General features: G+C 31.7%; 1 protein-coding gene across 3 annotated transcripts in view; it reads left to right on the forward strand.

Moving 5' to 3' along the window:
- Positions 1-12,178, forward strand: part of LOC126780974 (trissin receptor-like) — a 116,489-nt gene that overhangs the window by 89,016 nt on the left and 15,295 nt on the right. For all 3 annotated transcript variants that reach the window (XM_050505696.1, XM_050505695.1, XM_050505697.1), the window contains one exon: positions 1,293-1,490. In XM_050505696.1, coding sequence (XP_050361653.1) covers positions 1,293-1,490 — 198 coding nt within the window. The remainder of the gene's footprint in view (positions 1-1,292; positions 1,491-12,178) is intronic.

Here is a 12,178-nt window from a genome sequence, read left to right on the forward strand (position 1 = left end):
GAATTGCTTAACAATTTCTTAAATATATTGTTCGTCGTTATTTGTGTTGCAGCTTAAACACCTCAGAAATAAGTGATTTTATAAGTCTTATGTTTAGAACCTATGATTATTATTGCTACCAATTATTAATTCTGTTATATTCTTAAGTCTAACATCTTTTTATATTACAATATATTTAGATTATTTAAAAGTTGTTCCACATTATGACGTGACGTCACTCCTACAAATTTTATACAAACTCTCTTACTGTATTCGATTTAGAGTAAACCTATACTGAAATTCTACAAGTTATTTCATCATCTTATCTTCTTGTCATTATCGCCATTTCATTTATGCTAACGTCAAGAAGAATAACTTATATTAAAAGTTTCCGTTCTTCGTAGCTAAAAACTTTTTTTTTTTTGTATAAAACATTAATTGTGCTATACATAACTTCAGTAGCAATCTTAAATAATGTTATGACAATTCATAGTATGAAATGTCTTCATACACAAAAGGCTTGTTCTACTTCAGAGAGTGTTTGGAATTAATCTCGCCACCGAACTCCACTGTGGTTTAGCGAGAATGCCTGTCATAGATTTTTTAAGATTAGTAAGCTGCTGTTGTAACTGAAAACGAGGTCAATAAATAAAATCAACATTGAAACATATCTCTACTACATATAGTACTTATATTATGAATACATTACATATAGTACTTTTATTCTTGTGTATATTTATCATATTAATCTTGATAGCAATTTCCGATTTTATGAAATTACTAACTTACTGCAGCGTGTAGCTTGTGCTAGGAGTGGACAACAATAGCCCAAGGGATCAAAAACAAAACTGCGACGATAGATGACCTTGAACCATTGCGGTGTTGACGCTTAATTGTGTAATAATTTTGTTACTGTCAAAACTATTGCGGTCAAAATTATTTAATATTGACTAAATAAGTTAAAAATACTTTTTAGAAATGATTTACTTATATATAGTTATAGTGGTTGGTTTTTGCTATAGGAATGCTATCTGTCTATATGTGTATCTCAGGACAACGAGCTCACGGTCATGTAATATTTTCTAGATGAAGCGCTTACAAAAATAAAACTAATCTAATTGATATCATATCCAGTCAAAAATAATTTTATGGCCGGGAGTTATGGCAGTAACATATACACATAAGTATGTGCAGTAACAAATGCACATAAGTAATAAGCAAATGGACACTATTGACCTAAAACACATTATGTATGTTTGTTTGTCCTATATATTGTTGTTTAAATATGTCTAATCAAAAATATTTTTATGCAGTTGGTGATTTTGGGTGTATGGATAACCAGTGCAGCCTACAGTGCTCCTAAGTTTATATGGGTGGAGACGATCACAAACGACTTAGGCGACGGCCGCATGGAAACAATTTGCATTCAACACCAGATGAAATACAACTCTAAAATATTCGACATGGTCAATTTTGGTCTTCTCTACGTGACACCTCTCTGCGTGATGACGGTAATTCTTTATTTAAAAATCTGGCTTCCGCATACTGTAAATCGTAACAGTCTGTAAATTCCCACTGCTGGACTAACCTCTGTTTAGTGTACAGTTAGGTTAGGTTCTCCACTTAAAGAAAAATATTGAACTTAATCCACTACGCTGCTCCAATGCAGATTGCACCAGGCACTATTTTAATTATAAGCACATGATTATTTTAATCTGGATTTAAAGCCGCAGTCATGACCTAGAAATAACATGTTTTAACCTTTTGGCCATCTAATTTGAAATACTATTACTGATATAAAAGAAACATTTAACTTCTCCGATCCCATCACACTCGGAGCTAAAATAAACCAACTTAAACATTGGAAGCATGGAAGTAAGAACAGGTATTTCCGAAGCGGTATTATTTTTCCGACTGTCTATCCGCAAATTATTGATATCATGAATTAAATTTAAATTCCTTAAATAATTTATAATGGTTTATAATATGCTATTTGAATGTAAATGTCCTTCTACTGACCTTATCTCTTTTTTGAGGAGAGGGTTTACAGCTTGCTTCACCAGTAACAGTCTGTTAATGTCCCACTGCTGGGCTAAGGCCCCCTCTCCCTTGTGAGGAGAAGGTTTGGAGCTTACCCGCGTTGGTAGAATACACATGTGGCATCATTTCAATGAAATTAGACACATGAAGGTTTCCTCACAATGTTTACCTTTAAACACGAGATGAATTATGATCATAAATTAAGCACATGAAAATTCAATGGTGCTTGCCCAGGTTTGAACCCACGATCGTCGGTTAAGATTCACACGTTCTAACCACTAGGCCATCTCGGCTTTTTTTGCTCCACCACGATGCTCCAATGCAGGTTGTTTACTCACTACCTACACATTCATATTGTCTCACAAGCATGAGATGATAAACCTAAAATAAGCACATTGAAATGGAGTATCAATTCAAACCTGGACCAGCGCCCATTTTATGATTCACGTTTGCTAACTACTGGGCCATCTTGGCTTGAATGCTATATGAAAACAAATTTACAAAACTGTAACAGTCAATTTGTGGAAGATAATATTGCTATCGAAATATCTATAAGTACCGAAATTCAAGACCAAAGTAAATAATTTATTATTTTTACCAGCATTAATAATTATTGCTCCTTTGCTTTTGGTAAATTTAATAAATTTTCTTTTAATAATAAATATTTTATTATAAATATTAACTATATTAATTACATAAACCGTAAAATATTATATATACTTTTGACATTTTCGTCCATCACACGTAAGTTTTCTCACGAGGTCCTTCTGCCCAGCAATTGAACACGAATTAAGCACATAATAAATGATCTTGATTAAAATCTAACCTGGTGCCGGTTGGATTCACGTATTCTCTCACATCCATCTCAATTGTATTTATTATAATTTATAAAAGCGAAATTGTTAAATATTTCAAAATACAGTTCAATATATTCATCATCAAATCAAATGTAAGAATAAATGGAATGTTAAAAGTCAACGATCTTAAAGAAAAAAAATCGTAAGATGCATGTGTAGACGTGTGAAAACGTCTCGTGTCATCGATCTTTTCTACTTTTAGCCTCTTTGGTTTCACTATTTGAATGGAAAGTTGTTTCTTGGAAATTGTAAAATAAAGTCACTTTTATCCTCTTGATTTATGGAGTGAGTTTATTTATATTTTGAATATATATTCATTTTAATAAATAAGGGTATTTAAGATTGAGTCAAAAGGTTTTTTATTCAAAGCATGACTTCGTCAAACGGTAGGCTTTTTCTTTCACTTGATTGAGATAATATATAAATATTTTTTGCTATGTATAAATGCTTTTTTAAGTATAATTGCAATTCCATTGTTTGAGCAATAACCTATGGCTTATGAAATGGTAGTGGGAGTCGGGAAGACTTGTGTGCACAAGCATCACATCTGCGATTTTGCATCGCAGGCGAACCGTATACTGTAGCGCTCTTGGCGCTTAAATGCAAAGCATGATTCAATATTATTTTGTTAAGTTGGACCTTACATCAGAGGGGTACTATCTCGAAAATTAATGATATTGTATGGGAAATGCTAATGGTGCATCCCTATACAAACATCATCGGCTAAATTGGCATAAAATTTCATCACCTGTCCCAGTCAGCTTTAACTAATTAGAAAAAAGCTGCACCTTAAACATTGAAGCAACAATCTGTTCTTTGTATATATAAAATTCTTATTAATATTATAAATGCGAAAGAGTTTTTTATTTCTTTTTTTATTGGTTACCTTTTACGTTTTAACTACTAACCGACGATCGTGAAATTTTACGTACACGTTATTAGAGGTACAGAAAAGGACATAGACTGCAAAATAAAAGCCACGAGCGAAAAGTTTAAAATCATTATAGTTTAATATCAGCGTCACACTCTCTTATGTCGTCCATTTCCCGAACGACCCGTGATGGCTACATTTGTACATAATAAAAATGACAGCGGAATTTTATTACATAAAGAGTAACTCCAAGAAGGATTTATTTATAGTGTGGAGTCGGATTATTTAGTAAGTTAATTTCAAAGAGATTAAAAGTCTTTTATTGTTTATTTATTCGTTAAATGCTTTCGAATATCGGTATACGTTTTTTAGAAGTTGTAGTCGAGCAATATCAATCTTTAGTTGGATTATTGAAATAAGCATAAGTGCAAGTCTTTTGTTTAATCATTCATTATTAAAGCGTTCGTCCGCTTATGTCTGAACTGCTAGATTGTAATTTGTTTTTTTTTTCACTAACTTACTAATAATAACCATTACATTGTAACAATAGCAATCCTTTACATTATTGCTAATTTAAAACCACTTTATATTATGTTTTAATTTTCTATGATCAGTCAATCGTTCCGAATGCTTATATTATAGGAGATTTTAAAATACTTATTAATATCGATCGTATTGTTAGGTATGTCCTCAAAGCTTAGATTTAAAAATGGTTTATAATAAGTCTCATTATCAAATATAGGGGATTATAGATATTTACAAAACCCACTGTAGTTTAAGCAACTATGTATTTCGTAAATAATTTGTGCGTAAGACAAAGGTTAGTCCTTAGAAACTAATTTTAATTAAAAATTTCTCAATTTTCTCAAATTTCAAGTTTTTAATCATTTTAATAATTTAGACTTTAAAAGAAAATTTATTATCTATATCATCGAATTATTTTTGTATAATATATTTCTAAGTCTGTAAATAATGTCTACGGCAAATTCAGCGAAAGCACATATTTATCTTTGATAGTTAACTTAGATTTTTTTTAATGTTTTATACAAAGGGGATATTATTGTATTTTAAGCTTGAAAAATACCGTTTAACCATTCACCAAAGTTATTATTTAAACAACGCCTTTTAAAATAATTATAAATCATTAATTATCAGTACAATGTCGGGTAGTTAAGTAAAAAAGTGAGGTATTTACTATAAATCTTATCGTATCTTGTAAATATTTTCAAAACACCGAAGACTTATAAAGCAGCCAATGAACTATAAATGTAACAGATTTTAAATTCTGAAATTTTCCGGAGTTCGATTCAACGCCCGAATGTTCTTTGACGTATGAATTCTATGATAATATGTTATCATGTTACTTTTAATGAAAACTACTATTAGTATATAGATTTACAGAGCTAGGATAGCGAAAGATTAAATAAAAAGACGGAGCGTGGTTACAATGACAGACATATTCTTTTTATTAGAGAGAGTGACACTAAAGAGGTTTAGCGTCATTAAGTTTGGACTTCGTTCATATTTTTAATAACTTTGTCTGTATTTCATGAAAAAAAAATCATCTTAAGTTTTTCCTAACCCATAAGCATTTAATTTTCAAAATTTATTTTTATTATTTATTGTAAGTAAAATGTAACTATCATGCTATATCCATTGCAGCAGTCTAGCTTTAAAAAAATTAAAATAGAAGACGACATTCTATTTTATGACGAAACAATTAGAGGACACTGAACTTTGCATAATTTTATCGTCTACGTGTATAAATTAAAGTCTATGATTCTACTGATATTCGTGTGCAACGTCTAGAAGTAATTAACTTAACTTTTAACTTCGTTGATTTAATTAATTTTTAGAATGTAATGAAGCAGAATAAGTTAATTTTAAAACAGATGAGAAGACAAACAAAGAACAAATGTATCGTTTGAAGAATTTATAATATACACTTATTTTTAGAGAAATGCTTATTAATGTTCGTATTAATTTTTATAAATGACAGTTAAAGTGTGTTTAATATCCTCGGTCACGGCGGCCAATTTTGATCATCTAAGCAGGAAATAGTATAGCATAAAGGCTGGTTGGCAATCTGACACGATCGAAGAGATGAGATGTAAAACCAACAGTTATACGTGCTTTTCGGAATGCGGGAGAATGTCACTTCGAGAGCTTCTAATAATTTCTAGACAATAACTTAATAACTATTATTGTTCGGACTTTGACTTTGACTCAGGCTACTACACCATAGAGCCAATTAAGTTTATCGTATCATATCGTATTGAGCCTATCGTTGGGTTGGATATGCCAGCAGCGTAATGGATCAGGAATGAACTTGCAACCTTCACGTCTCCTAAAGACCACCAGTTACCATTATTATGAAAGCTACTAATTATACGTGATAAATATAAGCGAATAAATATTGATATATAATTAATGCATTCATTCATATTTTGTTTACCTTATCTACAAACTCATTTATATTGTATTTATATTATTATACATTTTTATTACACTACGATTGTTATATACCGTAACCGTAACAGCCTGTGCATGTCCCGCTGCTGGGCTAAAGGCCACTGCTCCCTTTTCGAGGAAAAGCTTTGGAGCTTATTCCACCACGCTGCTCCAATACGGGTTGGTGGAATATACATGTGGCAGAATTTCAGTGAAATTAGACACATACAGGTTTCCTCACGATATTTTCCTTCACCAAAGCACGAGATGAATTATAATCACAAATTAAGCACATGAAAATTATTATGTGAAATCATAAATTAAGGAATATAATACGAAAAACAAACAAACGTCTTTATTAATACATACATTTAATTTTTTATAATTACACTTAATTTATATATTTAACGAAAATTATTAATTAATGGGTTTGTATATTTTGCAAGTGAAAAGCTTCCAAAAAAACATAAAAATGGCAGCGCGATCATAAAGTGCAGTACAACGCAATATTCGCGTGCCATTTAATTGGGGTTAGAGTGCATAAACTATATGACAAACGAATTTGACAGACCTCTAATACTGATTGCCTTTCTTAGACTAATCTTTCTTAGAAACATTCACGGATGGTTTGAGGCCAACCCGGTCTCCACAATATACAAGTGGTTAAGGCACTAACGTGCTCAATTAACTAAGTTTCGTGTGTTTGCTGTTTATGCGTTCCCTGTCAGCCTTACCTTGGAGCCAAACCTATGTTCAGTTTCCAGGTAATGATGTGAACTAAACAAACTAGCCAGTATTGCAAGTTAAATAAAAGCTTGTAAACAGAGATGTAAATATAAATAAATTAAGGAATATCAATCAATCAATCAATCAACAGCCAATCGTTGTCCACTGCTGAACATAGGCCTCTCCCAAGGTGCGCCAAAGCTCCCTGTCCTCCGCCTTCCGCATCCAGTTGGTGCCCGCCACCTTCTTAAGGTCGTCGGTCCACCTGGCTGGAATAGCGGGCTTGCCGGTAACTGGGGGCATTTTTTGGGCGCATCTGCCATTTAGGAGGGTTTGCCCATACTCGCCGCGCTGGGCAGGCGTGTTGGCGAGCGCAGTAGGGGGGTGAGATGTTTATGGGGGGGAGACGCTGCTGCCCATCCCCCCCTTTCCCCGTCCCTCAGTCGCCTCTTACGACACCCACGGGATGAGATTGGGGGAGTACTATTCTAAGCCGGTACTCCACGGCAAAAGGAATATGTATTTTGAAAAAATCAATTATTTTATTTTAATATAGAAGTATATAAATAGAAAATACTACCGAAAAATTATTTTTATTTTTTAAATTATTATACACATTTTTATTACAGAGTTTCATTTAAATTATTAAACACATTTTATTACAGAATTTCAATCTTTTTGTCATGATCTTTTTGAGATGAATTTTGTCATGAACGGTGCTTCAATAAAAATTAGCATTTTCAGTACTTCCTTTTTAGTCAGTAGAACATTTAGAACATTTTAATGAAGTTTTATCGTTAACAACAATTTTATACTAAGCATTTTCTTATAATAGGTGTTATTACGTAAATAGAAAACGAACTTATTATAGGAATCATGCCTCAAGGTTTTTATACAGTCCTTTGGGAAATTATCCGACCCACTCTTAGAAAAACCTTGTTCTTAAAATTAGTCTAATAAGTAGCGGCTCAAATTAATATATAAAACTGTCAGTTTTATAATAAGTAAAATAAATATATATTAGTCATTATCAATATAGTAACAGCTTGTGAATATCTCACTGCAGGGCTGAGGCCTTCTCTCCTTTTTGAGGAGAAGGTTTGGTGGAATACCACGTGCCACGTGGCAGAATTTCAGTGAAATTAGGCACATGCAGGTTTCAGCACTATATTTTTCCTTCGCCGTTAAGCAAGAGATGAAATAAAAACACAAATTAAGCACATGAAAGTTTAGTGGTGCTTGCTCGGGTGTAAACCCACGAGGATCGTTTAAGATTCACGCGTTCTTATCACTAGTCCATCTCGGTTTCGGTAAAAATGATTATAGAAGTATAAATAAATGTTTTTTTTTACGCAATACATTTAATTAATTAAATAAGTTATAAAATATTCAAACTGTTATATGAAGCCACAATGTTCATCTATATTCATATTCGAACCGAGTTCTTGTTAAATCGCATTTGCTTGAAAATTATGCAGCCTTGACTTAAAAGTTTACGTTCTAGAATTATGTTAATAAATTTTTTCCTTCGTTAATTTGTAATATTTTAGTAATTGTAATAAGTCCTTCGATGATCTAGTTACTGGCTTGCGTATCCCAAGATTAGATCCCAAGGTTTTGGTTCAAACTCCGGATCGGGTCATTAAAAAGTTATTGGGTTTTTCCATTAAGGAATTCTCAGTAGAAGTCCGGAGTTTTTATGTTGGGCGTAATTACAATTCCATGCCCCGGAATTCACACTTGCGCAGTTGCATATTTTATTGTTTTATGTTTTTGATCACTATCAACCCTTGAAATTTTTACTGGATTAATCCTGTAAAATCAAGTAAAAGACTTTATTTATATCCGCTGTTAAATCTGTCCGAGGGATATAATCATTGTTGTAGTAATTAACCAAAGGCTTTGTTAGTAAGTAAATGTTTAATGGAGGCTGTTGAAAAGCTATTGAATGAATATCATAATTGAGTTTTGATTTCTTCTGCCTAAATATTACGCCTTTGAAAGTCATTCAAATGTTTATAATAAAAATTTGACATTTTATTCAATATTTTTTCTATATAAGCTAAAAACAAAGCATATATTCAAAGATATTATAGCATTTTATATTTGTATTTCATATGTAAAAGGTACCCCACCTTTTATTAGGGCATTTATTTTTAAGATTTCTTCGCACTAATCCGTGCATCATAAACGTAGACTTTCAAAGTAAAGGCATTTATAACAACTTTTTTAATATAAAGTGGGTCTCTAAAGTAAAAAACGTACGTGTGGTCTGTGGATTAAATATTTCATAAGTAATAGATTATAAAACACTGTATTTTTAGTTACTTTTTAAGTTCTTTGAATTAAATACAACATAGTTTGAACTACAACTATGTACATTATATCCTAATCGAGGACTAGCTAACTGACCAGAAGATGACGACCTAGTGTAGACGTGCAAACGCAGCCACATTCTCTGTACTCTCGATATCCGAAAAACCGAGAATTATCAAATATATATGTCGCGGATTCAAATGGATTGCCATTTTAATGGCCGTCATTGTCGTCCAATATGTTGATTTTATTAAATCAGTCAGTGCGCACGTCCGGCGCTGGCGCTGTCCTGAGAGCAAGAGACCAAGAGACCAAGGGGGTCGCTCGACAAAATGATCATACGCGCTATTGACATACTCCTTTATACTTTATATTTCCATCAGTCGGCTACATAATAAAATAGGCACCCATCTTATATTTTTCACTCTTGACGTCTGACAACCGACCAACCTGCATGACATACATCACGTTGTGTGGTGTTACTATTCTAAGTCGTATATCCGCTTAAATTTATTATCTTTGACATATATATACGGTTTTATTATATTATGACTATATCGTTTGTTCATAATATTTTATTCCATTTATATTAAACATTACAAGGCTTTCCTACGAAATGTCTTCTCCAATGAATTTATTATCCCACAAAATATAATACGATAATTTTATTGTTGACTTTATACGTAAAATATATTCTGTTTATATACTACATATGTAAAAATAACAGTAGGTAAAATGATTTATGTCGGCCAAATATGACGACCCTTTTATTGTAATTGACTTTTTTGCTAACTTTTTGAAATAACCGAAACTGCAAACAGATTAAACCATTTAGATTTCAATTTGAACATGTAAATGCTTTTAAATGAAATAAAGTTAATATACTAATGACTAATAGAATTTACCAGCAAGTTAAATAACCTAATATATACTATTATAGTGTATTCTATTTTTTTATTATTATCGCTATGAAAGACTGTTGATTTATATCAATCGAACTTCCATCCTATTCAAAGAACTTGCTATTTGTTTTCAAGCAATTCAAGTTTTGACTTTGGACATTATTTTCGATTTACTGATCATAGAATGATTTGCGGTTAGAAACACATACATATTTTTAATCAAAATATAATTTATTTCATACTCTGATTGAATTTTTACGAATTATTCGATAATCTATTACTTTGTAAACAAATTCATTTTTACGTCTCCTTATTACAGTTAATTTGAATATGACTAAAAAATATGCCACTTGGACCAAGTTACATATTTTTCTTAGGCATAAACATCATCAGAATCATCGTTAGAACGGTTCGTATTTTCTTTTACTTAACTTTAAAGGAAAATTTCCTCGGTCCAGCGCATCTATCTCTCTTAATATGTAAATCGAATCTCGCTGAATGCTAAGTACTTATCTATGTACGCTTAATCCTTTAAGCATCGAAAGAGCGTTAAATCTGTTAAAGTTTTGGCCTTAAGCTAGCTTTTGCTTTGTCGCGTATATATCGGACTGTAATTAATAACGATTCGTGAAAATATCAAGTTATTGCAATATTACATACACAATTGCGTGAGATATAAATAGAGAGAATTGTTTCGATTATAGCTCTATATAAAAATATAGCTGTTTCGATTCGAATTATTGTTGATAATTAGTGAATAATATTTCGAAATAATATATATATATATTATTTATATAATAAATTATTACTTATTTATCATCAGATTTTGCAATTTCAATTTAAGTATAAAGGAATGTGATCCTAAATAAACTTTTAACACAAAGCTTCCAACCCCGCAAAGTACTTTCATACTTGGGGCAAGGTTTCCATACTAAAATTCCGCAAATATTTATTAAAATAGTTACCGAGGCCTTTAAAAGATATACACCCTGCTGTTATATCCGCAATACATTTGTCAGCATTCTCCATAATAGCGCCCGGACCGTCGATTATCCCTCCAACTACGTTGACCTAATTAGTAGAAATTGGCCGAATATTCGTATTTAGACGAATATTCGGTTAAAATGCCGAAAATTCCGCTTAATATCTTTCCTTTAAAAGTTGACTCTATATTTGTCAAACGCCTAACAACAATTTAATTTCATCAACTTTCTATGGGTGTTGGAAGAGTGGAAGAAACCTCTTGGACACTGGTAGTTTTGGAAGGCATAAATCAAAACAAAAATAAAATACATTAACAAAATTCGTTACAGTTTGCAGTTATATATAGTTGGCCACCAGATTGTAAGTGGTCACCACCGCTCATAGACATTGTACGAAATATTAACCTACCAAACTTAATAGTTTCAATAATAGAAAACCAATATTTTTTCTGTGATACTGAAACATTCACTTGTCGGTGGGTTAATATTTCATTCACCAATTATATTTGATAAAACTTATATTCGTTCCATACTATACATACCACGTTTAAACATACGATGTTGATGACCTATAAGCTAGCTGAAAGTTTCTTGTCATTCATTTTAGTTTTTTTTCTTCAAATGAACTTGATAGAAACTGCTTTTTATTTTATTAATGTATTTGTATTAACTTACACTACTGTAATGTACTTAAAGTAGCGTTTTTCCTTTTGAACGGCAAGTCCTTTTACTTTAAGAAGCCAATATCGAATTCGTTTCAGCTTCTCATCCAAAGTTACTAAATAAACTTTATAAATGAGATACGTTATTTCTTCTAACAACATCGAGGAGTTGTATTTAGAGAAATATCTATGTATAGATATATAAGTTATTGCAATACTTCATACGCAAATGCTTGACATAAAGAATAAATAATAGCCGTTTTGATTTGATTTGTTGTTGATAATTAGTTAATAATACAGTAGATTACAGTACACAAAAGTACAGTACAGTACACAAAAGCCGAGATGGCCTAGTGGTTAGAACGCGTGAATCTTAATCTGAATCCGATGA

This window comes from Nymphalis io, chromosome 3, assembly GCF_905147045.1.
Source record: "Nymphalis io chromosome 3, ilAglIoxx1.1, whole genome shotgun sequence".
NCBI lineage: Eukaryota > Metazoa > Arthropoda > Insecta > Lepidoptera > Nymphalidae > Nymphalis > Nymphalis io.